The sequence below is a fragment of the Rhineura floridana genome, chromosome 3 (assembly GCF_030035675.1).
Source record: "Rhineura floridana isolate rRhiFlo1 chromosome 3, rRhiFlo1.hap2, whole genome shotgun sequence".
In the NCBI taxonomy this organism is placed as follows: Eukaryota; Metazoa; Chordata; class Lepidosauria; order Squamata; family Rhineuridae; genus Rhineura; species Rhineura floridana.
Window position 1 is genome coordinate 170,888,887 of NC_084482.1, and position 26,399 is coordinate 170,915,285.

General features: G+C 39.5%; 1 protein-coding gene across 2 annotated transcripts in view; it reads left to right on the forward strand.

Moving 5' to 3' along the window:
- CNTN3 (contactin 3) overlaps nt 1-26,399 on the forward strand; it is a 411,452-nt gene that overhangs the window by 304,615 nt on the left and 80,438 nt on the right. For both annotated transcript variants that reach the window (XM_061618591.1, XM_061618592.1), the window contains exons 4-8: nt 1,467-1,670; nt 2,421-2,523; nt 3,645-3,829; nt 14,133-14,269; nt 25,435-25,564. In XM_061618591.1, coding sequence (XP_061474575.1) covers nt 1,467-1,670; nt 2,421-2,523; nt 3,645-3,829; nt 14,133-14,269; nt 25,435-25,564 — 759 coding nt within the window. The remainder of the gene's footprint in view (nt 1-1,466; nt 1,671-2,420; nt 2,524-3,644; nt 3,830-14,132; nt 14,270-25,434; nt 25,565-26,399) is intronic.

The following is a 26,399-nucleotide window of genomic DNA, read 5'->3' on the forward strand; positions in this document are numbered from 1 at the left end:
GCCAAGGGATTCCCTGTATTCTGATTACATTCCTCCAGGCAGCAGTATTGTTTTATTCAGGCAGACATTTGGCATCATAAACTGACTTGCTGCAGACATTGAAAATATGCTGCAAGTTTTTCACCTGGTTCTTGTTTTTATCCACTTTATTGGTATGTTTTACCTGTCTTCTTTGTTTGTTTTTGATGTTATGTATTTTACATACAATTTTACTGTTGTTAGCCACTTTGAAAACCATTTGGTGAAAAGGTAGAATATAAATTTAACAAATACATAAAACAGAATCGCTTTTAAACAAACAGAAATCTACTTGTTTGCCACTGTTAACATTTTCTCTACCTTCCATAATAAGACACCTTTATAAGTTAATAAAGGACAATTAAACATAATTGGAGAAGCCATCAAATTTTTATCTTTTTTCTGTCATTAGCAGATACCATAAATATTTAAATAATTTTTTATAATTATGTATTTAGCTTTGTTCAGCATTTTACATACTGGGAATTAACCTTTCTGTTCTATTTCTTGGCAAAGCAATATTAATATTAGTCAGTGATTTTCTTTTTCTGTAGCTGCATGAAAACAATTTTCCAGGCACACCTGTGAATTACTAGGTTACACATGGGCAAAATCTGTAATGGCAGGAAGGAAGTTCGGCAAGATGTGTTAATAACTACTAGGCAGGTCAGTCAGATTATAATTAACTGAAACAAGTTGGTATAGAAGCTGCAGAGGCTTTTTATCTTTATGCGCCTATTTCTTAAAGATGGAAATTATATCTACCTGTGAAACCACATTTTAAAAACCTTATGAGTTCCAGCCCCTATAGGAAATGACTTTTTGATACACATACCCAAATTCTGTCCACAAAACTGTGATATATAAAACTAAACTACATGGTAACTGCAGTTTTTATCAAATTTAATCCCCTTCACTTCACATTGACTGGATGACAGTGGTACCAGTCCAATAGCAACTTTCATGCTGAAAATCTTAATGAATCTTTGAGTGTACAAATGTACTGGATTATGGTTAATGACATTTGTGGAGTATGGCATGCTAGAACATAAAGCTACCTCATCTTTGGCCCTTCCTTTCATCTCACACATTACAAGAACACCATGGGAAGGAACTATATGTAGCAATTACACTTCTGTAATGTAATAATTTACCTAAAGTGCTGAGTCATCAAGTGAAGAAACATGGAGTCAAATATAGGCTGCATGAGTGAATATATGTGTGAATCTTCTAAAGTAAAACCCATATTCTAGAAAAGCACCAGAAAGCTGTTCTTGCTTTAGAGATGTGAAAAAATTATGGGTGAAATAAAATTATTCCTACTAGGTATAGCCTGTTTTTCCACAACTATATGCAGTCAAATAACGTTGGGATTCATCTGCTTATTTTTGCAGTGATTTAGCATCAGCAAAATAATTATGTGCGTTTTTCAACTTATTGACTTTCAGAACTTTCTTATGCTTGGATCTTCAATGAATATCCATCATTTGTGCAAGAAGACAGTCGCCGATTTGTTTCTCAGGAAACTGGGCATCTCTACATAGCCAAAGTAGAGCCATCTGATGTAGGAAACTACACATGCGTTGTGACCAGTACCATAACAAACGCCAAAGTTCTTGGCTCTCCAACACCTTTAGTGCTGCGTACTGATGGTATGAGTCTATGCTTATGTGATGCAGCAATTGAAAGTGGTTGTTTTGCATAACAGTCAGTGGTATCTTCTTTTTTGAATGTACAATTCTTTTCTGCACAATTTTGTTATTAATAAATTATTCATGTTGCCTTTGCTTTGCTGGCTATGGTTCTTGTGCTTCTCTTTATTGCACCATTTTGGCGGTATAATTTTGTCATGTGGGAAGGATACTGTAGAGTGGAGATTCCCAGGCAGTGTAGTGCAATGTTGTTGTTTAAAAAAATAACTAATACGGCATTACTTTAAAAACCATTTTTTCTATAATTATAGCTCTGCTTTTATGTTTGTTGGTCTTTCTACGTGTACGGTGGATGAACCTTTCTCAACTTCCTCAAGATGTTTGCCATACAATTCCAAAGCTGTGGTGCTGGTTCATTTTTATGGGAATGCTGAGCGTGGGGGTGCTTGCATGTGCCTGAATGATCAGAGGCAGTTTCAGTGTGACTTACATGGAAATATGTTTCACATCTATTCTCTGGTTAAATCCATACCACATCCTCTAAGAACAGAATGAGTAACTGGATACACCAGATCTATATTTGTCCACTGAGGAATACTGGATAGGCTCCAGTTGTCAACCAAAAGACAAGAGAAGCTTGTGCAAGAACTAGTTGCTGGGAAGCAGAAAACCATCCCTTCCTCAATGTAGCCCTTTTGTAAGCTGTAAGATAGTAGCCTCTTTCCCCAATGACTCTCTTCCTTTTCCCAGGTGTAATGGGGGAATATGAACCCAAAATAGAAGTTCAGTTTCCTGAAACACTTCCAGCTGCTAAAGGTTCAACTGTAACACTGGAATGCTTTGCCCTTGGAAAGTAAGTCTGTATTGATTTTTATTACTATACATTGGTTAGAAACACAAAATTTATGCTGCACAATAAACAGATGAAGGGAGATCCTTTTGAATATGCCATTTTTTTCAGCTGCACATAAATAGCTACAATCTAGTTTCATGGTATATTCTAAACTAAACAACCTCTTACTACCACTACAAATGTGATACATTGATAAGATGTTTTCTGCTGCCTTGTATAAAATAAATATTACATCATGAATTTAATTATAATTATAATTTATTTTTTTCTTATGTTTTGTTGGGTCTTTGCCATATAAATAATCATTAATAAAAATCTGAATGATTGTGATTATAGCCATCAGGGAAAAATGTATGCCCATTAGCTACTGTTTATGCATTTTTTAAACTATAAAACCCCTAATGCAGCATGACTGTGAGCAAAAAACACATATGTGACAACATCCTAAGCCTGGATTATATAGATTAATTGAGAAAACATTGAACTGTGGAAGTGTGTAAGGTATTGGCTAAATCACACATTAACCAATGGATTTTCCACAGAAATCCGATTCTTATGACTGTAGAATCAGAACTGGAAATGGAACATCCCCTGAGAGTTTCACAGCTTTATAACTGTAGAACTAGAGTGCCTGTCAATCCTACCTAGAATTAATGTAGGATTAGCCATCCTACCCAGGATCCCTGGAGCTAAGTCTTCAGAAGGAGCTGGGACTAGGACTAGAACTTGAACTGCTACCTGGGGTACAGGCAAGGAGAGATGGCCAGGCTCCTTGTATTATCTCATCTGGCCAATTCGGAAGCCTTCTAATGCTTGCCAGTCAGAAGGCTTGATGTTCCACATTCCCCATTCCCTTTGGAATTTGAATAGGGCTGCAGAGCCCAACCACACAGAAGTCTTGGCTCACTTGTCTTATGTCCCAGCCTTAGATATTGAGTTCTGAATTCCCAGTCAATAAACATGTGGCAGGTACTCTAAAATTATCACCATGGTTATTTTTTTAAGTACTAAATATTGTTAAATCTTTCATATATAACTCCTATGATTTTCGGTTTCTTTTTTAATCAAAAGGTTATTTTAAAATTATCTCGAAAAGCATTAATTTCATTTTGTTGCTGCAGCCCAGTGCCTCGGATTAACTGGAGAAGAAATGATGGGATGCCATTTCCAAGCAAAGTGATGATGAGGAAATTTAATGGCGTCATTGAAATTCCCAATTTTCAACAAGAGGACGCTGGTCTCTATGAGTGCATTACTGAAAACTCTAGAGGAAAAAATGTTGCCAGAGGACGCCTGACATATTATGGTAAGAAACTTTCTAAGTGAAATCTCTGCTGTTCCATAATAGGGCCATTGATAATTCTACATGCGTTCTAAGAAGAGGGAGTCATCTCTAATCACTTACCTGAGAGTAAGTCCAGTTAGGCTTCCTTCTGAGTAGGCATGCATAGGACTGTGTCACTTTACACTGAACTTAATTTGACATTTTAATACCTATTCTCCTAGTTTGGTGAGAACTGTGTCATCAGCAAATTTGGCCACATCACTGTTTACCTTACGCTCCTTTGGGAGGAACAGTGAGATATTATTATTATTATTATCATTATTATTATCATTATTATTATCATTATTATTATCATTATTATTATCATTATTAACAACAACAACAACAACAACAACTGATGATCTACTTTAAAAGCACTGATCCCACACTAGATCCTACTGACTACATCCATTGTGAAAATTACCCCTTTATTCCTGCTCTCTGCATCCTGTTCTTTAACCAGTTAGTAATCCATAAGAGGACCTCTCCTCTTATTTCAAGAACTAAATTTGCTCAGTATTCTGGAAGTACCACCTTGATCCTTGTTCTGAATTTCTTCCTGTATGCACAGCTTGGGTGTGGCCAGGAGTACTTTTTATCAGCTTCTTCTGGTTCACCAACTACATCCCTTCCTGAAGGAAATATTTGATTGCATCCCATGATAGCCTCCTGACTAGATTACTATAATACATTCATAAGTAGGGCTGTCCTTGAAGGCCATTTGAATCATAGAATAGAATCGAATCATAGAATAGTAGAGTTGGAAGGGGCCTATAAGGCCATCAAGTCCAACCCCCTGCTCAATGCAGGAATCCAAATCAAAGCATTCCTGACAGATAGCTGTCCAGCTGCCTCTTGAATGCCTCCAGTGTCAGAGAGCCCACTATCTCTCTAGGTAATTGATTCCATTGTCGTATGGCTCTAACAGTTAGAAAGTTTTTCCTAATGTCCTGTCAAAATCTGGCTTCCTGCAACTTTAACCCATTATTCCATGTCCTGCACTCTGGGATGATCGAGAAGAGATCCCGGCCCTCCTCTATGTGACAACCTTTCATTGGTTGAGAATGCAGCAGCCAAATAAATTTCTGGTATTAATCAGAAAGCCCTTATAACACTGAGTTTGTATTGTCTTCATGGGCAGCCAATTGCCTCCAGACTGAATTCAAGGCGCTGTTTGTTTATGGTGTAGGTTGGAAGAATTCACTTGGGCTAGATGATCTATCTATTCAAACATTACATGTAATTTTAATGTAATGATTAAAAACTTCCATATGTATCAATACAATCAATTCCTTGTGCTAGGTCTTTCTAATAAATATATGTTTAATATACATAAAATGACTACCATTCATAAAACCACATATAAAACAATCATGTATAACAATAAAGAGCCAGTGTGGCATAGTAATTAGAGAGTTGGACTGTGACCTAGGAGACCAGGGTTTGAATCCCCACACAGCCATGAAGCTCATTGGGTGACCTTGGGCTAGTCACTGCCTCTCAGCCTCAGAGGAAGGCAATGGTAAAACACCTCTGAATACTGCTTACCATGAAAACCCTATTCATAGGGTCACCATAAGTCAGAATCGACTTGAAGGCTGTACATTTACATTTTTCCATAACAATAAAATGTGTTTGTGCTGAACATATCCCAAACGTGTTTCAACCTATACAGGTCTTCTTCAGTGGGTACTGTAAACTTTTATCAGCTAAATGCTGTTGTGCTCCTTTGGCATTCCTGGATCCTATAAATAATAAGTGCCACCTACAGACAAAGTAGAGAACAAATGTAGCCAACCTTAGCTCAACATTATAGACATAAAAAGTATAAAAGGTATAGATAAGTCCCCCATGTACACAAAACACTCACTCACACCATTTGTTTATGGTCTGGGCCCAGGATAGTTGAGGGACCGTCTTCTCCCATATATAATAAGCAATATATATATATATATATATTTCTGCCATATATAATAGGCAAAAAACCTTGCAGTTTTAGAATGTACCTATAGCCCACAGATATTTCTATCAAACTTTAAAAAGCAGGGAAATTGGGCAGCTCTAGTAATTAAATTTAATTAAAAATCAGCCAGGCATTCTTTTTAACTTTTAAACTGCAGAAGATGAAGGCCAGAGTATGGGGCAAGATCAGTATTATAATTACAGGTACTCTGTGAACATGGCTGATTTTTAATGAATTTCAACAGATTATGAGAACTCTGACAGAAAAAAGTCCAAAAGGGGTCTGGGGTTTTTTCCTCTCTTTTTAGACTTTGAACTCTCTATTCTCTCTGTCTGTTTTGTGTATCGCTGTGAAAATTTAGAGGGTTGTTAAGCAAGTGTTTCTGAGTTCAGGACTATAAGTTTTGTAAAGTTTTGTTTTGAAATGAGCTTATGGGAAGCATCAGAATGGCATGGGGGGTATTTTCAATTTAACATTGCGGAATATGAAAAATCCATACTGACTATAGTATACAGCCACTCTCGTGACTGTCTAATACATCCCACCACATACAGAGTCAATTAAGCTGGTGGTCACTTCATATTTTGCCTTTCCTGCTCTCATCCCCACATTGTCGGCTGAGGTTCAGAGGATTAGTGACCTTGCTAGATAAGTTGTTTGGTAGTTGTTTGTGCTTTTAGGGTGGTTGCTTTTTCTTTTGTTTCTCATTGCTCAGGTTTTATTTTGAATTGGTTTTATTGATTTTGTAAGGATTTTCTTTTAAACTGTGGTCCCCTGAATTGGGACTGTTTGTAGATGAAAGGTTGGTTATAATTTTTTTAATTAATAAAATGCAATTCTTAAGGAAACTGCTAACTGTTTCCTCTGGCTCTGCAGATGTGCTCTAAGAACAAAGAAGTAGCATCAGATCAGACCAGAAGTTTTTGATGGACCTATAAGTACTGATGTTTTGTTGTTTTAATTCTTCTAATTACGATACCATACTTCTGGTATATCAAGAAGAAGGTTGTCATGTATTTTTCTTTAGCAAGATATACAGTAATTCATTGGTCAAGATCCAAAGAAATGCTTGACTAATTGAAGAAGTACACTGTGTTTCTTCAGCAACAACCCTCCATTGTGAGACAGCAAGCTGACTTGGAAAGTGAGGGAACTTTCACAAGCAGTTTGTAATATGGCACAGCACTCTGCTATTTGAAGGGGGAGGGGTTAAAAATGCCACTGCACATACCTGAGCCCTTGGGTGCACCTAAACAATGTAATTGTATCCCAGCAAAGTTTTTGATACGTTCATCGGAATCATGACTAACAGTGCAATCCTATACATGTCTACTCAGAAGTAAGCCACGCTGCATTGAATAGGACTTACAGGTAAGCATGCACAGGATTGCAGCCTACAGCATAAGATTACAGTGTAACAAAGGGTTGAGACTTTAGCAGTAGAGTTTGTGAATCCTTCTGTAACAAATTATTGAAAATTCTGTCTGAAGAAATACAGCAAACTAATCAGCTGCAGCAACTGAATCCTTAGATATCTGAAGCTGGCATTTTTTATTCTTTTGATGCAAAGGTCACTGTTTCCCAGTTGCCCCACAAACTGTCCATGCCATGCTATGACTGAAAGTCATTCTTTGTTTTTGTATTGAATTATCTGGTTTTTCTATAATCCCTTTGTGAATTTTAAGGGCACCATTGCCCTCTTTTACTCTTTTTTTAAAAACATAATCATTGCTTTGAGAGAGGTTAGTATGAGATAAGATGTAATGTAATACAAGAAATAGATGCAGAATACCAAGATAATCTTTTGTGCAATTTAAAGTATGAATACACTGAAGGCCAACATAATTTCTTAATATAAAACTGTTTTGCAAGCTAAGTAGTAGCTGAGAATTTTTGTAAAACATAAAAAAATCACTCCCTAGCAATGCAATTTTTGTTGTATAAGTAGCAAGTTAAGGAATGGTTCACCTCCTTTTGGAAAGACTTTACAATACACAAAGGCACACATGAAATGTAATCTCAAAAATATTTGGGATGATATCACTTTGTGACTCACACATTTTTATCCATTAGGGAATATAAAGCACTATAGATTATCTTACATTCTATAAATTTAAAAATAATTAAGAGCCCAGTCCCTTCCTACCTCCCTAATCTTTGCTGCTAGAAGGGGCTGGGATGTAGCAGATGAGCCTGACTCCTGACCTCCACCAAAGATTTGGAGTGAAGGTGTTTTTCTATCATGAAGGCCCCTCCTGCAACCACAGAGAGCATGATGGATTGAATGCTACGGCCAAAGGGGTTCCTGCCACTGGTAACCAGCATGGTTATCACCATGCCACTGGTAACAATCATGGAGTCCTGAATAGGATATGAAAGGAGCAGAACAGTGGTAGAGCTGGCACAGGAAAAAAAATAAAGGAAAAATTGCCCCCAAACTATAATCTTTGCAAACTGCCAGGGCTTCAAATGGAGTGGTCAATGTGCTGGTCTGCTCCATTTTGCTGCTTCCAAATAGTTGTGAAGATTGTTCTACAGGACAATTAAGTCTGAGATAAGAAACTGAAAAGCATCCCAACTCTGACTGCCATTAAATGAATAAAAATTAACAGGATAACTGCTGGCCATAATGTCTGTGTTCTGCCTCCACTGTCAAGGCAGCATGCCTCTGAATACCAGTGGCTGGGAATCACAGGTGGAGAGAATGCTATTGCACTCAGGTCCTGCTATTGGGCTTCCCATAGTCATCTGGTTAGCAACTGTAAGAACAGAATCCTGGACTAGATAGGCCATTGGCCTGATTCAGCAGGATCTTCTTATGCTGGTTAAAATAACAAATCATACAGTAAGTATACAATGAGGTGACAATGAAACTAAGATTATTTACCACCAGCAACAACAACAAACCATACATGCACAAGTGCATGCACACATATCTATAGTTCAACTATTATGTAAAACTTTTCATATGGTGAATCATAAGCTTACCATATAGTGGCCCAACCATTTAAATGGTCCAGCTAAGATGTTTGGGGGGGATTAAAATTCGGTGCCAGGAAAAAATAACCTTCTCATGTTAAAGTAATACAGAGTTTATTTTATTGGTTCTCCACTGTAATCCATGTCATAGCATTAACCAGTTTTATTTAATCTTTTCCTGCTTTGACATTTGCCTGGCTGATGCCTGTAGAATACTAACCTATTTATAGTTAGAAAATGTATATTTATAATTACTTTTCTCATTCCTTTCTGCATACTAGAATATTTTCTTTCTTTGGATTAATATTTTTCCATAATTGGGGAAGATATCACCTTGTGACTCAAAATATGAACTTGTCACAATGTGAGAGATAGCACAGCTTAGAAATCTTTGGAATAAGCTAAAGCACTTACATGTTTATCTTCAAATAAAATGGCAACTTCAACTTTTCTGAACTTCTTATAAGATGTTATTATGGGAAGCAGAACATGTCATATGTGAGACCTTCAAATATCATCTGTCTTTCAGAAATCAGTAACACACTGGTGCTGGGTTTTTTTTGGTTTAAAAATGAAATAGGAACTGTATGTAGTCCTATTTCTTAACAGAAGCATTTAGTAACAGTGGATTTTGAGAATCAACCAGCCCACCTTTACCTCAGACACAAATAACAACAGAGGCAATCTTCTTAGGTAAAATTATAAAGAATATTTACTCATGACCTTTCATATGTTCAGGAAACATAGGCTCTAGCTTAGATGGAAAAAGTAGGAGGCTGTCCATTTAGGCTTTGGTGACGATGCTCCTGGAAGAGCATCTGCCATGCTGCCTCTGCTAGAGGTTAAGCTCAATAATGGTGGATATGCAGGAATCTACTAATCCCTTTTACAAAGGAAAGAGGAAGAGAAGCCAGGTAACCCCACCCTTTAGGAAGTTACCTCATGGTAAACAGGTACATAGAGGTATTCCCCAAATATTAGCTAGAGGGACCATCTCCCTATCAAAGGGGCGGCATGCAAGCTTGCTTAAGCCCAACCATTTTTTTGTTCTTTTCCAGAAATAAATTCCTGTGAACTAGGAATCAGCCCAACTTAACAGAAACTAAATTGCTCAAATCTAGACTTGAAAAGCTTTTAATAACAATATAGGTCTCTGCAATGTAATATGAACACTAACTACTTTATTGTAATGACACCAGACACAGCTTCCACTGAAACAAAGTAACATCCTGAAATCTCACTCATGCATGATAAACAGTCCAATGAAAGGATGTTGTCAAATCTGGATTTAGGTTTTCAATACATGTTTACTGTAAACATAACTATACTTTTCATGTTCAAGTATTCAAGTATAGAAGATATGCAGCTCCTTGGTGCCCATTTTATAATCAAGAAATTTTAACATAAATGTGTTCCTTTCTCTGATGGACAGAGTCTTCTTCCAGTGAAAGGAGTCATCCTCAACAGAGGAAATGTTTATCCATTGGAGGAAGTTCCATTAGTCAAGAAAGCTCCTTCCATCAGGGGAAGAGTATGTTTGGATCCAACTCATTACAAGCAACAATAAGAGCAACAGTAGCAAAGACTAATAGGACTCAACAGCTTAAAATAGATCTTAAACCAATAACAAACATTAAAAAGTCCAAATTCTGTTCCAAACATGCACAAACTCCATTAGAACTCTACAAAAATAGCAGTGTTTTCAGCTAACATCTAAAATCCACCCAGGAAAGTGCTAAGTGAAATGGACTGGGGAAGGACTTTCTGCAATCAGAGCACTGCAACTATATTCTTGTGATACTAGTGGGTGGTGAACTAATATATATTTCCTTGTTACTATCATAATGTGCATAATGTGTCATTGGTCTTTGGGGGGGTTGATTTAGGAAAGCACTAAAACATGAGGTTAATAAATTGTGTTCCTTGTGTAAATAAGAATTCAGTTGGCTCCTGTTCCGTACTTTAAGTCTATGCTCCCCACTTCATTGGCCCTTTCTCATTCTATCTCTGGTTTGTGAACGGTTTGTCTCCTGATCAGCTCCTGCTGACCTCAGTTCCAGTTCTCCATAGATGCTGTATCTCTGATCAGATTACTTACCCGGTTACAGATTTGACTTTCTGCTACTTCTGCCTCCATCTTGATCCTCCTGCAAAACTGTCACAGTAGTCCACTGGGCTCCACTCTATCTTCTCTCAAGATTCATCTCAAATCCCATGACCTTGGTGACATGAAGCATATGTATTCTTACATGAAGCATATGTATTCTTATGTTATATGTTCCTTGTTATATGTTCCTGAGAATGATAGACACGAGTGTAAGGAACTTTAAATGTCTTTGTGTAGCTTTGGGAAAGTAAAGACACAAAATTTCAAGTACATGTAAAATAGATATTTGTCAGTCCTAGAGGCCTGCTGTATAACTTCAGCTGTGCAAACTGTGTTGTAGCACAAAAACTAATTCTTAGACCCATATGTTGAAAATGTCATCTTATTAAAAAAGTATTTTTCTTCTCACTCTTTTAGCCCTTTATGGCTGCATGCATAAAAAGATAACTGTATGTAATGTATACGAAGAAGTCATAATGCTTTTGATTATAAAATGTTGTAAAACAGTTCACATGCAGTGGTTCATAAACATTTAGAGTTTTTGACAAGACTATCCATGCAAAAGGTGTTCTTTCCTAAAAATATTAATTACAAACATATACATTTATTAATGTACTATGCTTCACAAACTTAAGCTTCATCATTGCAGAATTATTTAACTGTTTATTTAATGATGTATTTGAAATGTGATGGAGGAGAGACAGTTAATTTTTAGCTATTACAGATTTCCCCAGTGATACTCAACACTACAAGAAAAGAATACCTAACTTTTACTGATCTGTTGCATTTTCCTCCTGTTTTATTCTAGTAGAGCAGAGATTGATAGAGAGGAAAGGGATAATAAATTTGCACAATTAAAAATGTAGCTATTAAGTCAAGGATACCCTACACTATGGTAGTGAAGGTTCAGCATTAGCACTATTCTTCAGGGTTCCAGAAATTAGTTACTGGAAGGATTTTAGCAGATCTGTAAGACATTGCTAGAGTTATGCCCACTGCTCAGGGCTACTACATTTCCTGTGTGCACAGAGCACAATGCTACATTGGCAGGGGAAATTATGGTAGTGCGGTAATGCTCTTTTAGTAGAGGAAAGATTCAACATTCAGGACTCACAGCTCACAGAGGACTTAAGTCAGAATTCTATGTTCATTTAGTATACCTCTTCCAATGACAGCATGATTTTATACCTGCAAAAGAACTGGCATGGCTTTCAACACTTCCACTGGAGTAATTGGAGAGCCCCAGATAATTGACCCTCATCTTGAATAACAAAGGAGGACTGGAGTAAACATGTAGCCAGTTAGTGCTATAGCACCACCAGAGGTATAAATTTCAAACAGGGAACACAGATCTATCTCTATATACACTGTTTGATTTTTTATTATTATGGAATTGTAATGATGACCATTGTAAGTCACCAGTGTATATAAGAGTATGCATTAGAATGGTAGGATAAAAATCTCAATATAAATGAATACATAACATGCATATTATGATGAGTGGTGGGGCTACATTAGTCTACTCCCATGCGTTGAGAACTACGAACTTACAGGTGGGAATTGGTTGATAGGAACAATTCAGTGATTAGGCATTTTGAAACTATAAATCCTGTTCACCCCACCTTCTCAGTCTGAATATAAATTCATATCTTCATTCATTCGCATGCCTCAAGAGGCCTTTTGAGTATTCAGTAGGAATACTCAAAAATCCTAATTTAGCTACAGTTAGGTACTTTTGAGCATCTTACTATTCTCCTGGCTCTCAGCAAATTACCATTGGTGTGCTGATAAAACCCATGTCGAATAAATGTTGAATTGCATAAAATGGAAGATGGGAAGGATAAATAACATGGAGTCCTGGAAAAATAAACAGCACATCCTAACACTCAGCCACATGAATTCTGGATGATTATCACATTATATTGATCCATGTATCTCTGTGAACAGATAGATCTCTTTCTGACACTTTTCCCTGGAATACAGTTGCTAGGAATTGAACCTAGGACTGTACATATGATACACTTGCCTTTCTGCTGAGCTACAACTCTAAAAATGGACACTATGATGCTGGGCCTATATGCTGGGCTCAACAGGTGGGATCCAGGAAACTACAAGGGCCAAATATTTAGCCAGTATTTCTATGGCCATAAGATACTGCTTTCTGGAGCATGCGACATTAGTTCTAGTATTGCTGCATCTTTTTTTTTCCATTTTAAAATTGTTGTTATTGTCAGGACTTCCCAAAATGTGGGCATTGACTCCACATGGGCATTTATTCAAGCTGGGACTCAAACTCATGGTTCATGCTGCCTTCTCCTTCCAAATGAGCTACTGGAAAAATTAGTGTTGCCTACTGTGGGTTTGCCACTGTAGCTTTTATTCTTCTTACAGGAAGATTTGTTGTTCCCCAGTAAGATTTAAATCCCACTCCTAAGAAACTTCTAGTTTTCCATGTGAGCCTTCTGCTTGCCACAATGTACAGGGAGAGGCACAGTGGTTTCTTTTCTGATGGCCTCGTTATAGGTTGTAAGTGTGTGTACTGGATTGGGTGATATCATGAGCTCCTTTGACCATCAGTGTGCATTGACTGGCATCTTCTGTGCATGGGTAACATGGGGTGTCATCAGCACACAACATCATGATTGCCATATTGCTTTTGTTAGCATTTGTTTCCAAAGTTATTGATGTGCTCTTACTGGGTGTGCATTGTATTGTGATTACATTATGTGGGCATTAAGCTTGGCAGAGTAGCCACGACAATGTAGTGGAATGATTGTAGTGGAACAAAAGAATCAGCATGTTCATCTTAATTTTACATAACATCATTGTGGGAATAGAACCAATTATTGGAGTCAGCAGTTCATACACTTCCAGAATGACTTAAAAGTATCATAGGCTAAATAAATTGAAGGGACAACGAATTATTTTGCTGGGTGAGGAAATTTTGTGGCTGCACTCTCTTCTTTATATAGAAACTTTCCTCCTGAGTGCTTATGTATCAGTGATGAATGACATCAAAATTAGCACCTACTTCCATACCATTAGTTAGGGGTAACAGGCCCAAATGCATACAATGTGATGGTAATGTATCATTTGAGGAACATGTTTGAGTCCATAATGTTCCCTGCATTTACTGTTGGTCAGCTGCTTCACTAACTTGTTTCTGTTATTACCAGCTTGAAAAATGAGGTTTCTGTTCATTAAGGCTTTTGTTATCCTTTTGTTTTCCTTTAAAGCAAAGCCTCACTGGGTTCAACTGATAAAAGATTTTGAAGCTGCAGTGGAGGACAACTTATACTGGGAGTGCAGGGCAAGTGGCAAACCCAAGCCATCCTACAGGTGGCTGAGAAATGGAGAGCCTCTGGCATTAGAGGTAATGGTTGTTGTTCATTCTTTGGGGAGAGGGCAGATTAAGTAAATTTATGCAAATATATCATTGTTGCATGTATTTAGCTCCTGGACTCCGCACAAATAATTCACAAAGAGCTGACACAATGTTCTATTCATAAAATTATAGAATTTATTTATTTATTTATTTATTATTTGATTTATATCCCACCCTTCCTCCCAGCAGGAGCCCAGGGCGGCAAACAAAAGCACTAAAAACACTTTAAAACATTATAAAAACAGACTTTGAAATACATAAAAACAAAAATTATTTAAAAACATTTTTTTAAAAAAGCTTTCAAGACATCTTTTTTTAAAAAGGTTAAAAACATATTAAAAAGCAATTCCAACACAGATGCAGATTAGGATAGGTCTCAACTTAAAAGGCTTGTTGAAAAAGAAAAGTCTTCAATAGGTGCTGAAAAGATAACAGAAATGGCGCCTGTCTAATATTTAAGGGTAGGGAATTCCACAGGGTAGATGCCGCCACACTAAAGTTCTGTTTCCTATGTTGTGCAGAACAGATCTCCTGATATGATGGTATCTGCAGGAGGCCCTTACCTGCAGAACGCAGTGATCGACTGGGTATGTAAGGGATAAGACGGTCTTTCAGGTATCCTGGTCCCAAGCTGTATAGGGCTTTGTATACCACTAGAGCCTTGAACTTGGCCCGGTAGCAAATGGGCAACCAGTGCAATTCTTTCAGCAGCCTGGAGGTTACCAGTATGTGGACAACAGTGGTCAGGCTATCCCACTCCAGAAATGGCTGCAGCTGACTTACCAGCCAAAGCTGGTAAAAGGCACTCCTAGCCACTGAGATCACCTGGGCCTCTAGTGACAAAGATGGATCCAGGAGCACCCCAGACTATGGGCCTGCTCTCACAGAAGGAGTATGTCCCCATCCAAAGCAGGCAACTGACCAATTATCTGAACATGGGAACTACCAACCGACAGTACCTCAGTCTTGCTAGGATTCACTCAATTTACTGGCCCTCATCCAGCCCACTACTGAGTCCAGGCAGCGGTCCAGGGCTTGCACTGCCTTTTCCGATTCAGATGTTACAGAGAAATAGAGCTGGGTATCATCAGCATATTGCTGACACCTCACCCCAAATCTCCTGATGATCGCTCCCAAGGGCTTCACATAGATATTAAACAGCATGGGGGAGAACATGGAATCCTGCGGCACCCCATAGCACAAATCCCAGGGGGCTGAAAGATAATCACCCAATGCTATTCTCTGAAAACGACCTTGGAGATAGGATCAGAACCACTGTAAAACAGTGCCTTAAATACCCATCTAACCAAGTCAGCCCAGAAGGATACCATGGTCAATGGTTTCAAAAGCCGCTGAGAGATCAAGTAAGAGTAACAGGGTTGCACTCCCCCTGTCCTTCTCCTGATAAAGCTCATCCATCAGGGCAACCAAGGCCAGTTCAGTCCCATAACCAGGCTTAAACCCAGACTGGAATGGGCCACGATAATCTGTTTCATCCAAGAATACTTGCAATTGCTGCGCCACAACCCTCTTAATCACCTTCCCTAAGAAAGGGGTACTTGCGACCGGTCGGTAATTGTCACAGACCAACAGGTCCAGGGTGGGCTTTTTCAGGAGCGGTCAAATCACCGCCTTTTTCAGGGTGGCTGGAACCACTCCCTCCCACAATGATGCATTGACCACACCCTGGATCCACTCGGTCAAACCCCCTTGGCAAGCTTTAATAACCCAAGAAGGGCAAGGATCAAGAAGACACGTTGCTGGCCACATCATCGCAAGCATCTTGTCTATGTCATCAGGCCGCATCAACTGAAACAGTTCCCAAGAAGTTGCAGCAGACGTTGCACTGGACACCTCATTGGGGACTACAGTAGATGTGGATGGGGCATCAAAACTGCTACGGAGGTGAGCAACTTTACCCTCAAAGTGCCTTCCAAACAATTCACAGTGGGCCTCTGAAGGGTCTAAAACTCCATTTCCTGGAGTTGATGTCAGCAGACCCCTGACAATACGGAAAAGCTCCACTGGACAGCTACTTGAGGATGCAATGGAGGCAGAGAAGTGGGCCTTCTTCGCCGCCCTTACCATCACATAGTAGGCATGGTTATGATGTTTTACTCGTGCCCAATCAGCCTCACAGCACGTCTTTCACCACTTGCACTCTAGCCATCATCTAGCCTGTTTCATTGCCCTTGGCTCACTGGTGTACCAAGGTGCAGACTGGGCTCCACAATGCCAGAGAGAGCGCTTGGGGGCAACCTTGTCAAGAGCCTGACGCGCCTTGCTGTTCCACAGCATGACAAGGGCTTCAACAGGGTCACCTGCTCTATCTACTGGGAACTCCCCCAGGTCATTCAGGAATCCAGTGGATTCCATTAGTCTCTGGGGGTGGAGAATCATAGAATCTGTGTCACACAGAGGAAAGGTTATCACACAGAGGAGGGCCAGGATCTCTTCTTGATATTTCTAGAGTGCAGGTCACGGAATAATGGGCTCAAGTTACAGAAAGCCAGATTTTGACTGAACATCAGGAAAAACCTTGTAACTATTAGAGCGGTATGACAATGAAACCAATTAGCTAGGGTGGTGGTGGGCTCTCAATACTAGAGGCTTTCAAGAGGCAGTTGGACAGGCACCTCTCAGGTATGCTTTAAGTTGGATTCCTGCATTGAGCAAAGGATTGGACTCAATGACCTAATAGGCCCCTTCCAACGCCACTGTTCTATGATACCATGACTGTCTGTGCCAAAAAGGGTACCTTCAGGCTTAATGGGAATTATCTACATCCCATATCCCAATGCAGGGTGGGTGACAGACTATTTGCTGGCTTCCCTCATACAAAAGAATTTCTGCACTATTTGTATTGTTAGGTTGTCCACAAATGTGCAGTTGCACAGAACAACAAGAAATCAAAACACTTGTGAAATGCCTTTTTGCCAACTCAGTCAGCTTCCCCTCACATTTACTGAATAGATAAAACCAGTAGATGGGAAAGGCAAGGGAAGGTGGAAAGGTACAACATCTACTGACAAGCAGCTACCATGAAAATTACAGTCTAACTGTGATGTTTGTGGTCTCATTTTTAGTGTCATCTAAGTTAGACTGAGAATATCAACTGTCTTCAAAGTGTACCATATCACTAGTGCATTTTCTCATGGCATCCACAGCAATTCCTAGTTCCTGGTTTCAGAGTTATTATTATTTATTACAATCAATATTTCAGGGTAGCTAATGTTTGATTGGATAGGATTTATAATAGACTGGGTACAATGATTAATTGGGTGGTAGGTCTGACTAATACATATCTAGCAGGAACAAAAGGGAACAAGTACCAAACTGGAGACAAAAAAGAGAGGCAAGCTCTGGTGCCGAGTAAAATTTATTGTAGTGCTCTACATGTTTCGGAAATACTTTCCTTCCTCAGGAGCTAAAAACATTCAAACAAACTCAAATTAATGTCGTGGAGACAACACCATGGTCTTAAACATCAGAGGAGTACTTTTAGAGACCACATTCTGTATAAATCACTAAAAAACATTTTTTAAAAAAATGTTCATTATGATATATCCCTGATCATTAACATCAGACTAGCATCTTGTAAAACCATACTGTATGGCTCAAATTAAACAGAATCTTGTCATAGCCATTGCAAAGCAGCTTAAACATAAAACTCACTCATCCCTCCGGAAAAACACAAAGATATAGCCCTGTACTGTGGAACTATATTTCCTTGGCTCTGTCAAAGCAGTGCAAATTCTTTATCCAAGCCCCACACTGAATACAAACCAAACTTAAAGGCTGCTAGTATCCATACTAAGTATATAAATCAGTTCAGCTGTACAATCACTGCATTTGTGAATTTTACTAATCCAGTAGATTCCATTAGTCTCTGGGGGTGGAGAATCATAGAATCTGTGTCACACTTACGGTGACTAACTAGCATGTACAGTTGTTACAGACAGTAAACCAAGTTTCATATAGAACCCTTGTTGCTTATTTTATTTAAACTCAGAAAAATCCAAATCCTTATTTAACCCTAGAGGTCCCAGACTTTTCAGAGAAATGATCCAGAATAACTCTCTTGCTGAGTAATCTATCATTACCCACAACTCTTTCAATGGCCCAAAATGTTACATCATTTGGCTTATGTTGTTTCTCATCAAAGTGTCTGACCAACGGAGCACCCATTCTTTGGTGTCTTAAATTACAAAGATATTCCCAAATTCTGAGATTTAATGGTCTCGATGTCTTCCCAACATAAATCCGATTTGCAGGGACAAGAAATCAGATAAATGACTTCTACAGAATTACAGGTAAAAAAATATTGGATTTGAATATGCTTTCCAGTGTTGGGATTGATAAAAAAAAATTCTTTTGAGTAAACTTGCAGTATGAGCAGTGGCCACATGGGTGGTGTCCTGTTGGCTTAGATGTATGAAGTAGATATCTAGCAACATATATTATTTAAATTAAATTAAATTAACAGTGTGATTGCGTGCTGCTCTTAGTAATCACAGCCTATTTGCTTTTTAAATAATAATAATAATAATAATATATTTGGTGCCGTGTCAAGATCCTAAATACATGCAGCCAATGGTTTCCATACAAGTGATTCAAAAGGAGTTGATTCTATGGCAAAAATGAAAACCCAGACAGTACATAATCTGCTATTAGGCCTGCAAAAGGAAGTAAGAGAAAGGACTCAGTCTGAGTTTTGAAGATAATTCCAAGTCTCTCCTGCCTGTGGAAAAGTGAAAAGCAATATTCTTAAGTGAAACAGATATTGTAAGAGCGTATATTGATTACAAAACAAGTGGCAAATAAAAAAATTCCAGGAACAAGTTGAGGAGGTTGAGATTATGGATTTTAAAAGCCTAATAATTGCTGATAAACTATGTGTTCCAAAGTGTAGTTTCCTGATATGGTGGGCAGTTTCTTGTGTTTGTTCACAGACTGGATGATCTAGTAAAATAATAACATATATTTCATTTTGCCAGCAATAGCTAAAGGATCAGAGAAGAAATTATTGCTTATAGTTATTCTGCATATCCCTGCACCTTTTGAGGTGAGGCAGGGAGTGATCCAAAATAACAATGAAGATTAATACAATATAACACAAGAGAAGATATGACTAGAAGAGCATTTTAAAAGTCAGGTAAGTTCCAAAGACAGGATCCCGTAACACAGCCTTTCCCCACCTTTGGGTCCGCAGTTGTTGTTGGAATACAACTCACATCAGCCCCAGCCAGCACGGCCAGTGTTCAGGAATGATGGGAATTGTAGTCCAGCAACATCTGGGGACTCAAAGGTTGGGAAAGGCTGTGTTACGGGATCCTGTCTTTGGAACTTACCTGACTTTTAAAATGCTCTTCTAGTCATATCTTCTCTTGTGTTATATTGTATTAATCTTCATTGTTATTATATCATCCCAAAACTTTGAATACCTCTTTAAGAGGTTGCATACCTGAAAATGGTGTATGTGTGTGATGTGCCTTCAAGTCGATTATGACTTATGGCGACCCTATGAATCAGTGACCTCCGGTAGCATCTGTTGTAAACCACCCTGTTCAGATCTTGTAAGTTCAGGTCTGTGGTTTCCTTTATAGAATCAATCCATCTCTTGTTTGGTCTTCCTTTATTTCCACTCCCTTCTGTTTTTCCCAGCATTATTGTCTTTTCTAGTGAATCAAAAAATTATTATGGTTCTATAATTTATGTATTATTTATCAATTATTTAAACACTTTATATAATAAATAAATTATAGAACCATGATAATTTAATCCAATGACTAGAGATCCTTACTAGGACTGTGCATGCTTTACATAGAATGAAATCAAGTATCAAAAATCTGATGGTAATCCACAAGACTTATTTATTAATTTAAATGACAGTTGATTATAATATAATAATAAAAAAAATAAAATTTTATTTCTGAGTCGCCTATCTGACCGAGTTAACGGCCACTCTAGGCGACGTACAATGATACAATCATACAATATAATAAATCAATAAAACCACAATTCGTCTTGAATCAGCATTAAAAACTAACCCATCCCAGAAATCCCATAGGCCTGCCTGAACAGCCAGGTCTTCAAGGCCCGGCGGAAACCTATCAGGGAGGAGGCATGGCGAAGATCGAAAGGAAGGGAATTCCAGAGGGTGGGGGCCACAATTGAAAATGCCCTCTCTCTAGTCCGCACCAGCCTCGCTGTTTTGACTGGTGGGACCGAGAGAAGGTCTTGTGTGGCTGATCTCATCAGGCGGCATAATTGGTTAATTGATTGACATGAAACATCTTACGCTGTTTGGCAGAAGCCAGAAACATGTAAGCTTACAATTTTTTTAAACCTCTGTTGCAACATAATATGGCTATTGCCCTTTAAATCTGTAATTTTTCATAATGTTTGTCCTAATGATGAGCGGAAGTGGGCTCCTGCTGCAAGGAAGGGCGGGATATAAATCAAATAATAAATAAATAAAATAAGTACAGGCATAGTGATACTTTGGAATGAAATAGTGAATAATAAAGGGCCAGTAGCTCCCCCCAAAGCCAATTGTACCTTTAAGTCTTTTGCGACTGCCACAAAAGAAACAAATCAGAGCACATTGCTAGCAACCTTGAAGCTCCTAGGCAACCGGAAAACTTCTGTCTCTACCATTGCTGTATAAGAGTATCCCTTCTTCTCCCATCACAAGCACAATGGGGGAATTTTGCCCATTTTGAAGGTCTCAAAACATAGTTGAGAGAACCACAAAGTAGAAAAGAAAGGGGAGGCAGCTTCATAGTCTGCAAATGAGGCTGCAAAACTAGGGCTTGTGCTTCTGTTCAGTTCAGTTTCTTTGACCGTTTAGGAAAGGTCATTTTGGGATCACTCAAGAAGATATATTTAGCCCACTATATATATAGCTCAACTGGAAATGATTAAAAGATTCTGTGACCAAAAGATGTCTTTTTTTAAAAAATTTAAGACTCTGCATGACAGGTTCGAATCTTTCTGTTTGCTCTTTTAGTTTTATTGAAGATGTTGTTTTGATAAGTTGTTAATCACAGCACTAGGGTGGGTGTGTGGGTATGTTTCAATAAATAAACAGATCGACATATTTGAACATTTATAAATAAATCATTTAAAAAAAAATACAAACCAACTGCTGCCTGTATCAGCTTCAACTCATTCTGACCTAGGATAAATTCATAGTGAATGCAGTGTCATTCTCAGCTAGCTTCTGAGTCTGCCTGCTTTCAGAAAATATTGTTGCGTGCCTCCCCCAATCTCCGAGCGGTGGGATTTCGGGGGTCCCTGCGCTCATCCAGGGTTTGGTTTCCTTTGGGGAAGAAGGCCAGTGGAGACTGAGGTGTCTTTATGAAATATGGTTCATTTATTTACCAACATTCCAACCTGAGCTCAAGGCGGTTCAAGGCATCAGCAGTCTAATATCCAGCTTTTCCATCTGGGTTGCAGGAGGCACCCCAGAGGCCATGGTCCAGGGAGCCAGTCTCTCTGCCTGCCTTCCAGTTCCCAGCAATTCTCTAGACACACCAAAACTACAAGCACACTTCTGCTCGCTGCCAGGAGTGGGGGAGGGGAGGCTCCCCTGAAGAGTTTCAATGACAAAAGGGTCTCCCTGGCCCATTCACTGTTGCCGGGGCAACTGATCAGCCCATTATCTTACCTGGCCAATCTATTTGGTTAACAAAAGACTCATTTGACCAGCAGAGAGTTCCTCATTCCAAGGCACAGAATTCCAAAACAGAGGCTGGAAAGGTGACTCACAGAAATCATCCATTCCAACTCCCATGCTCATAACACTACACCCTTCTCTGAAAAAGGTCTGTCCCAGACCTGCACAGGTTAGTAAGACATTGAAATATACATCGTTAAAACATAGTCATATTACAGTCTCATTTCCACACAAGTACAAAAACAGTACATTCCCTTACAGCACATCTTCAATTAACTGCTCTCTCTTTAGGCTTCCTTTTCTTTCTTGGAGCGCCCAGTCAAAGTTCTGCATCAAAACAGCTTACCCAGTCCTCATAACTTGGCAGTGGCCAAGATACTGAGTTCCCGACATGTTTAAGCATACCCTCAAATTTTTTCCTTGCTCCCCCAAACAGTTGTACATACACCCACAATGCAACAGTCACAGAATAGTAAATCTTAACATTAAAATCTTATTACAAAAACCTATCAGCATAATTCCTAAAAAATCATTAAACAACTCATATCCCCACACTCATGCAAAAAGCACAAATCAACAGCATTTCAAAAGGCAATACTGTCAGAAGAACTACAGCAAATCAGCACACAGTTCCATCAGCACAAGCCCCACCCCCAGACCATACTGTTGCCAATGTGGTCCTTTGTCTTGGGGCTTCATGGAGTTCCCAGTCCAAGCTGATCCCTGCTGCTGCCTGCAGGGGGTTGGGACTCCTCTCCAGGAACAGATTTGTTTCCCCATCAGCACACGGCCGGCTGTAGCCATTTTCTTCCCACCCTCTGCCCTGGGAAAAGTCTTTAAGCCAGTCCACTTGGTCTCCTGCCCCAAACTCCAAATCGAAGTTCTGCCACAAGTCTTTATCTGGGGGCATCTTCTTCAGGACTAGCTGGCCTAGTCCACCCAGGCTGGCAGAAAGGAATCTTCTCTGTTCTCCCTCGCAATCTCCATTGTAAATCATGGGCCCAAACAGAGGCAGGTAACCCTCACAGTGTCTCTTGCCCTCCAAACCCACAGGGTGCAGGGTTCCTCTCACTGCTGCAATTTGCCCAAGGACTGCACTCATCATAGAAGCTACATCCCACCGTACATTATGGGGCACCCATGGGGCAAAGTCAATTGGGGATTTTATCTCACCCATCTCTCCAGGTGCTGGCAGGAACTCTTGAATGCATGCCTCCAACTTTTCCTCCTGCACTTTCTCTTCCACAGCTGGCACACATGGGGCGAAGAAATCTATCGACAGCTGCCCTTCTCCAGCCTGTAGTTCACCTTTCTCCAAGGCTTTTTCTTCCTCCTGCACTACTTCTTCAACAGCAGGCACACATGGAGCACAGAAATCTATCAGCAGCATCTCTTCTCCAGCTTCTACTCCACATTCTTCCAAGGCCTCTTCCTCTTTCAACTCTTGGGGCTTCTTTTGCAGCTTTCTGCTGTCTTCCCCCCTGGCAGGCTCCTGGACAACAAAAACTTCTTCCTCCTCTACTACTGACTGCAACTCTTTACAGTCCAGACCCTCCAGCTGCCCATCCACTTTCTGGATCTCTTTAGCCACCCCAGTCTGGGTGCTCTGCAGCTGGACCCCTGGGTCACCCTTGACCCCTTGTAGCGGCTGATCAGGCAGGGCTCTCACCTCCTCACATGGGGTCTCCTTTTCCTCTTCAAAGGTACTTCCCAATATCTCCCTCATTCACTGCCAGTGCTCCTGGTGGTCTCTTTGTCTTTGTTCCCATTCCTCTTGGCACTCTCTTTGCCTTTGCTGCCTGACCTCCTGCCTATGCTGCTGGTATATCAGTTTTATCTGTTCCAGGATGGTTGCTGTTATCTCCTCCATCTTGACTCAGGCACACCTTGCTCCCAATGCTTCTCCCAGGAAACTCAGTCCCACTTCTGGCACCAGTGTTGCACGCCTCCCCCAATCTCCAAGCAGTGAGATTTCGGGGGTCTCTGCGCTCATCCAGGGTTTGGTTTCCTTTGGGGAAGAAGGTCAGTGGAGACTGCGGTGTCTTTATGAAATTTAGTTTATTTATTTACACACATTCCAACCTGAGCTCAAGGGGGTTCAAGGCATCAGCAGTCTAATATCCAGCTTTTCCATCTGGGTTGCAGGAGGCATCCCAAAGGCCATGGTCCAGAGAGCCAGTCTCTCTGCCTGTCTTCCAGTTCCCAGCAATTCTCTAGACACACCAAAACTACAAGCACACTTCTGCTCGCTGCCAGGAGTGGGGGGTGGAGGCTCTCTTGAACAGTTTCAATGACAAAAGGGTCTCCCCGGCTCATTCACCATTGCTAGGCAACTGATCGGCCCATTATCTTACCTGGCCAATCTATTTGGTTAACAAAAGACTCATTTGACCAGCAGAGAGTTCCTCATTCCAAGGCACAGGATTCCAGGATTCCAGATCAGAGGCTGGAAAGGGGATCCACAGAAATCATCCATCCCAACCCCCATGCTCATAACAATATGCATGTCAGTAACATTTCCACTGAATATTGTTCCATTCCATGCTTAGTAAGCATCTTCTTTTAGTCATTCTGGGTATTCTTTCTTTCTCACAATTACAGAAGAAATCCATCTGGTTTTTAAAAAGAAGGTTTTTCAAGTTCCTAAGTGAGAATCGTGGGCCCAGAAGTGGTGGTGAAAATGTGCAATTTGCCAAGGGGCCTGAGCCCTGCCGCCTGGGTGATCCAGCAAAAAAGACTGCTATTATAGTTGAGGCCGTTTGTTGTTCTCTAAGTGTATGGTTTTTACTTTATTTTACAATTGCTTAGATTTCTCTCTTCTTTATTCAAGTGTGGATAAGGTTGTGATAAACTCATTGCAACATCTTATACCTTTAGCATTTGCATATTAAATAAACAATAATATAAACCTCCACCTACAGTGTAAATTCATATTCAGGTGTGCCAACTCAGTGAGAACTAGACTTCAGTGTCTTTGTCAAACCTCTACAACCAGTCTCAGGAGTTGTGATGAGACTTGCCATTTTGAGGGAGCAGAATTGATTCTCCCATCTCTGCAAAAACATTTTATAGAAGTAGGCATGCTTGTAAGCACCAAAATTAAAGTGAGTTGATCCCCAGGATTGTTAGGAATAGACCATGTTGACATTCAAATCCAACTCAATTATCTCAGAATTCAAATGAGGATTTTCAAAGCTTGTGTTCCAGTTTGAGGCTTATATCTGCTGTATAGCACATAAAGCTCTGTATCTCACAAAAGCCATCATTATTATTATTGTATTACTCACTTTGGTCAGAGCATGCCAGAAACTCCACAATTGACTCAAGCATCAGTTAAGCTGTGTTTAAATTCTTCAGATGAGATTTTATGAAGGTGTGAGGCATAGTTGTGCAGTCAAAATATCTTCCCTTGTCTGTTTTATCAGTCATTTAAAGGGTATATACATTTGTAACTTTTTCTTTTACTGCCCAGGGAAGAATACAAATTGAAAATGGGGCTTTGATCATAACAAACCTAAACTTGACAGATTCTGGCATCTACCAGTGTATTGCAGAAAACAAACATGGCACAATATATTCCAGTGCTGATCTCAGAGTTGTAGGTAGGTCTAAATTTTCTGTCTATTTTTATTGTTATATATTTTTCCTATGCCAAGTAGTTGTCATAATGACAGCCTTAAAAAAGTATGTGGCAATATTTTTTTTAAAAAAAATCACAGGTAAGCAACTTTTGATCAGGAGTGCTAGAATACATTAATAACTTGCATCTGGAGGGTGTATTGGAGGGATGAAGGAGTGAAAGAAAAAACTAATGTGTTTTACAGTGCAATCATTCATTGCTTTAAAACAAGGACACCAAGATAAATTCTTAATTAGGGGGAGAGCAGAAACAAAGGCTTGGATGTGGGCCCAGAGATTAAAACTAATCACACGATCTGGAAGCAACATTGGTTCAGTACATTACTCAGTAGTGCTGACCTTCTGCATCACTGCCCTGGTATTTCTGGGAGAGCAATGCCATGTAGAAAGCAATGAGATGGGTTCCTATGACCCCATCCTTGATTATAGAAACAGGTGCCTGCGGGTTGAGGTTATGCCAACTTGCTTTTAAAAACAATTGACAAACACTTATCAAGGCTGAGTGCTGAACTGTCAGAGCTTCCAGTGGATTCTAATAACAGGCAACAATAAGGCAGGTGAGAGAAACTTGAAGATCACCTCATTCAGTTTTATTTATTTATTTATTTATTTATTTATTTATTTATTTATTTATTTATTAAAAATGTGTTTTTAAATAGCTGCCAGTACCTGTTCATTAAGATTTACAGAAGTAGCAGCCACACAGTGAACTATCCACCCAACAATATATACAGCACATGGGTGGTTTAACAATCCTGTTAGTGCAAAGACTTTTAGCCATGCAATGGAACTTCCTTG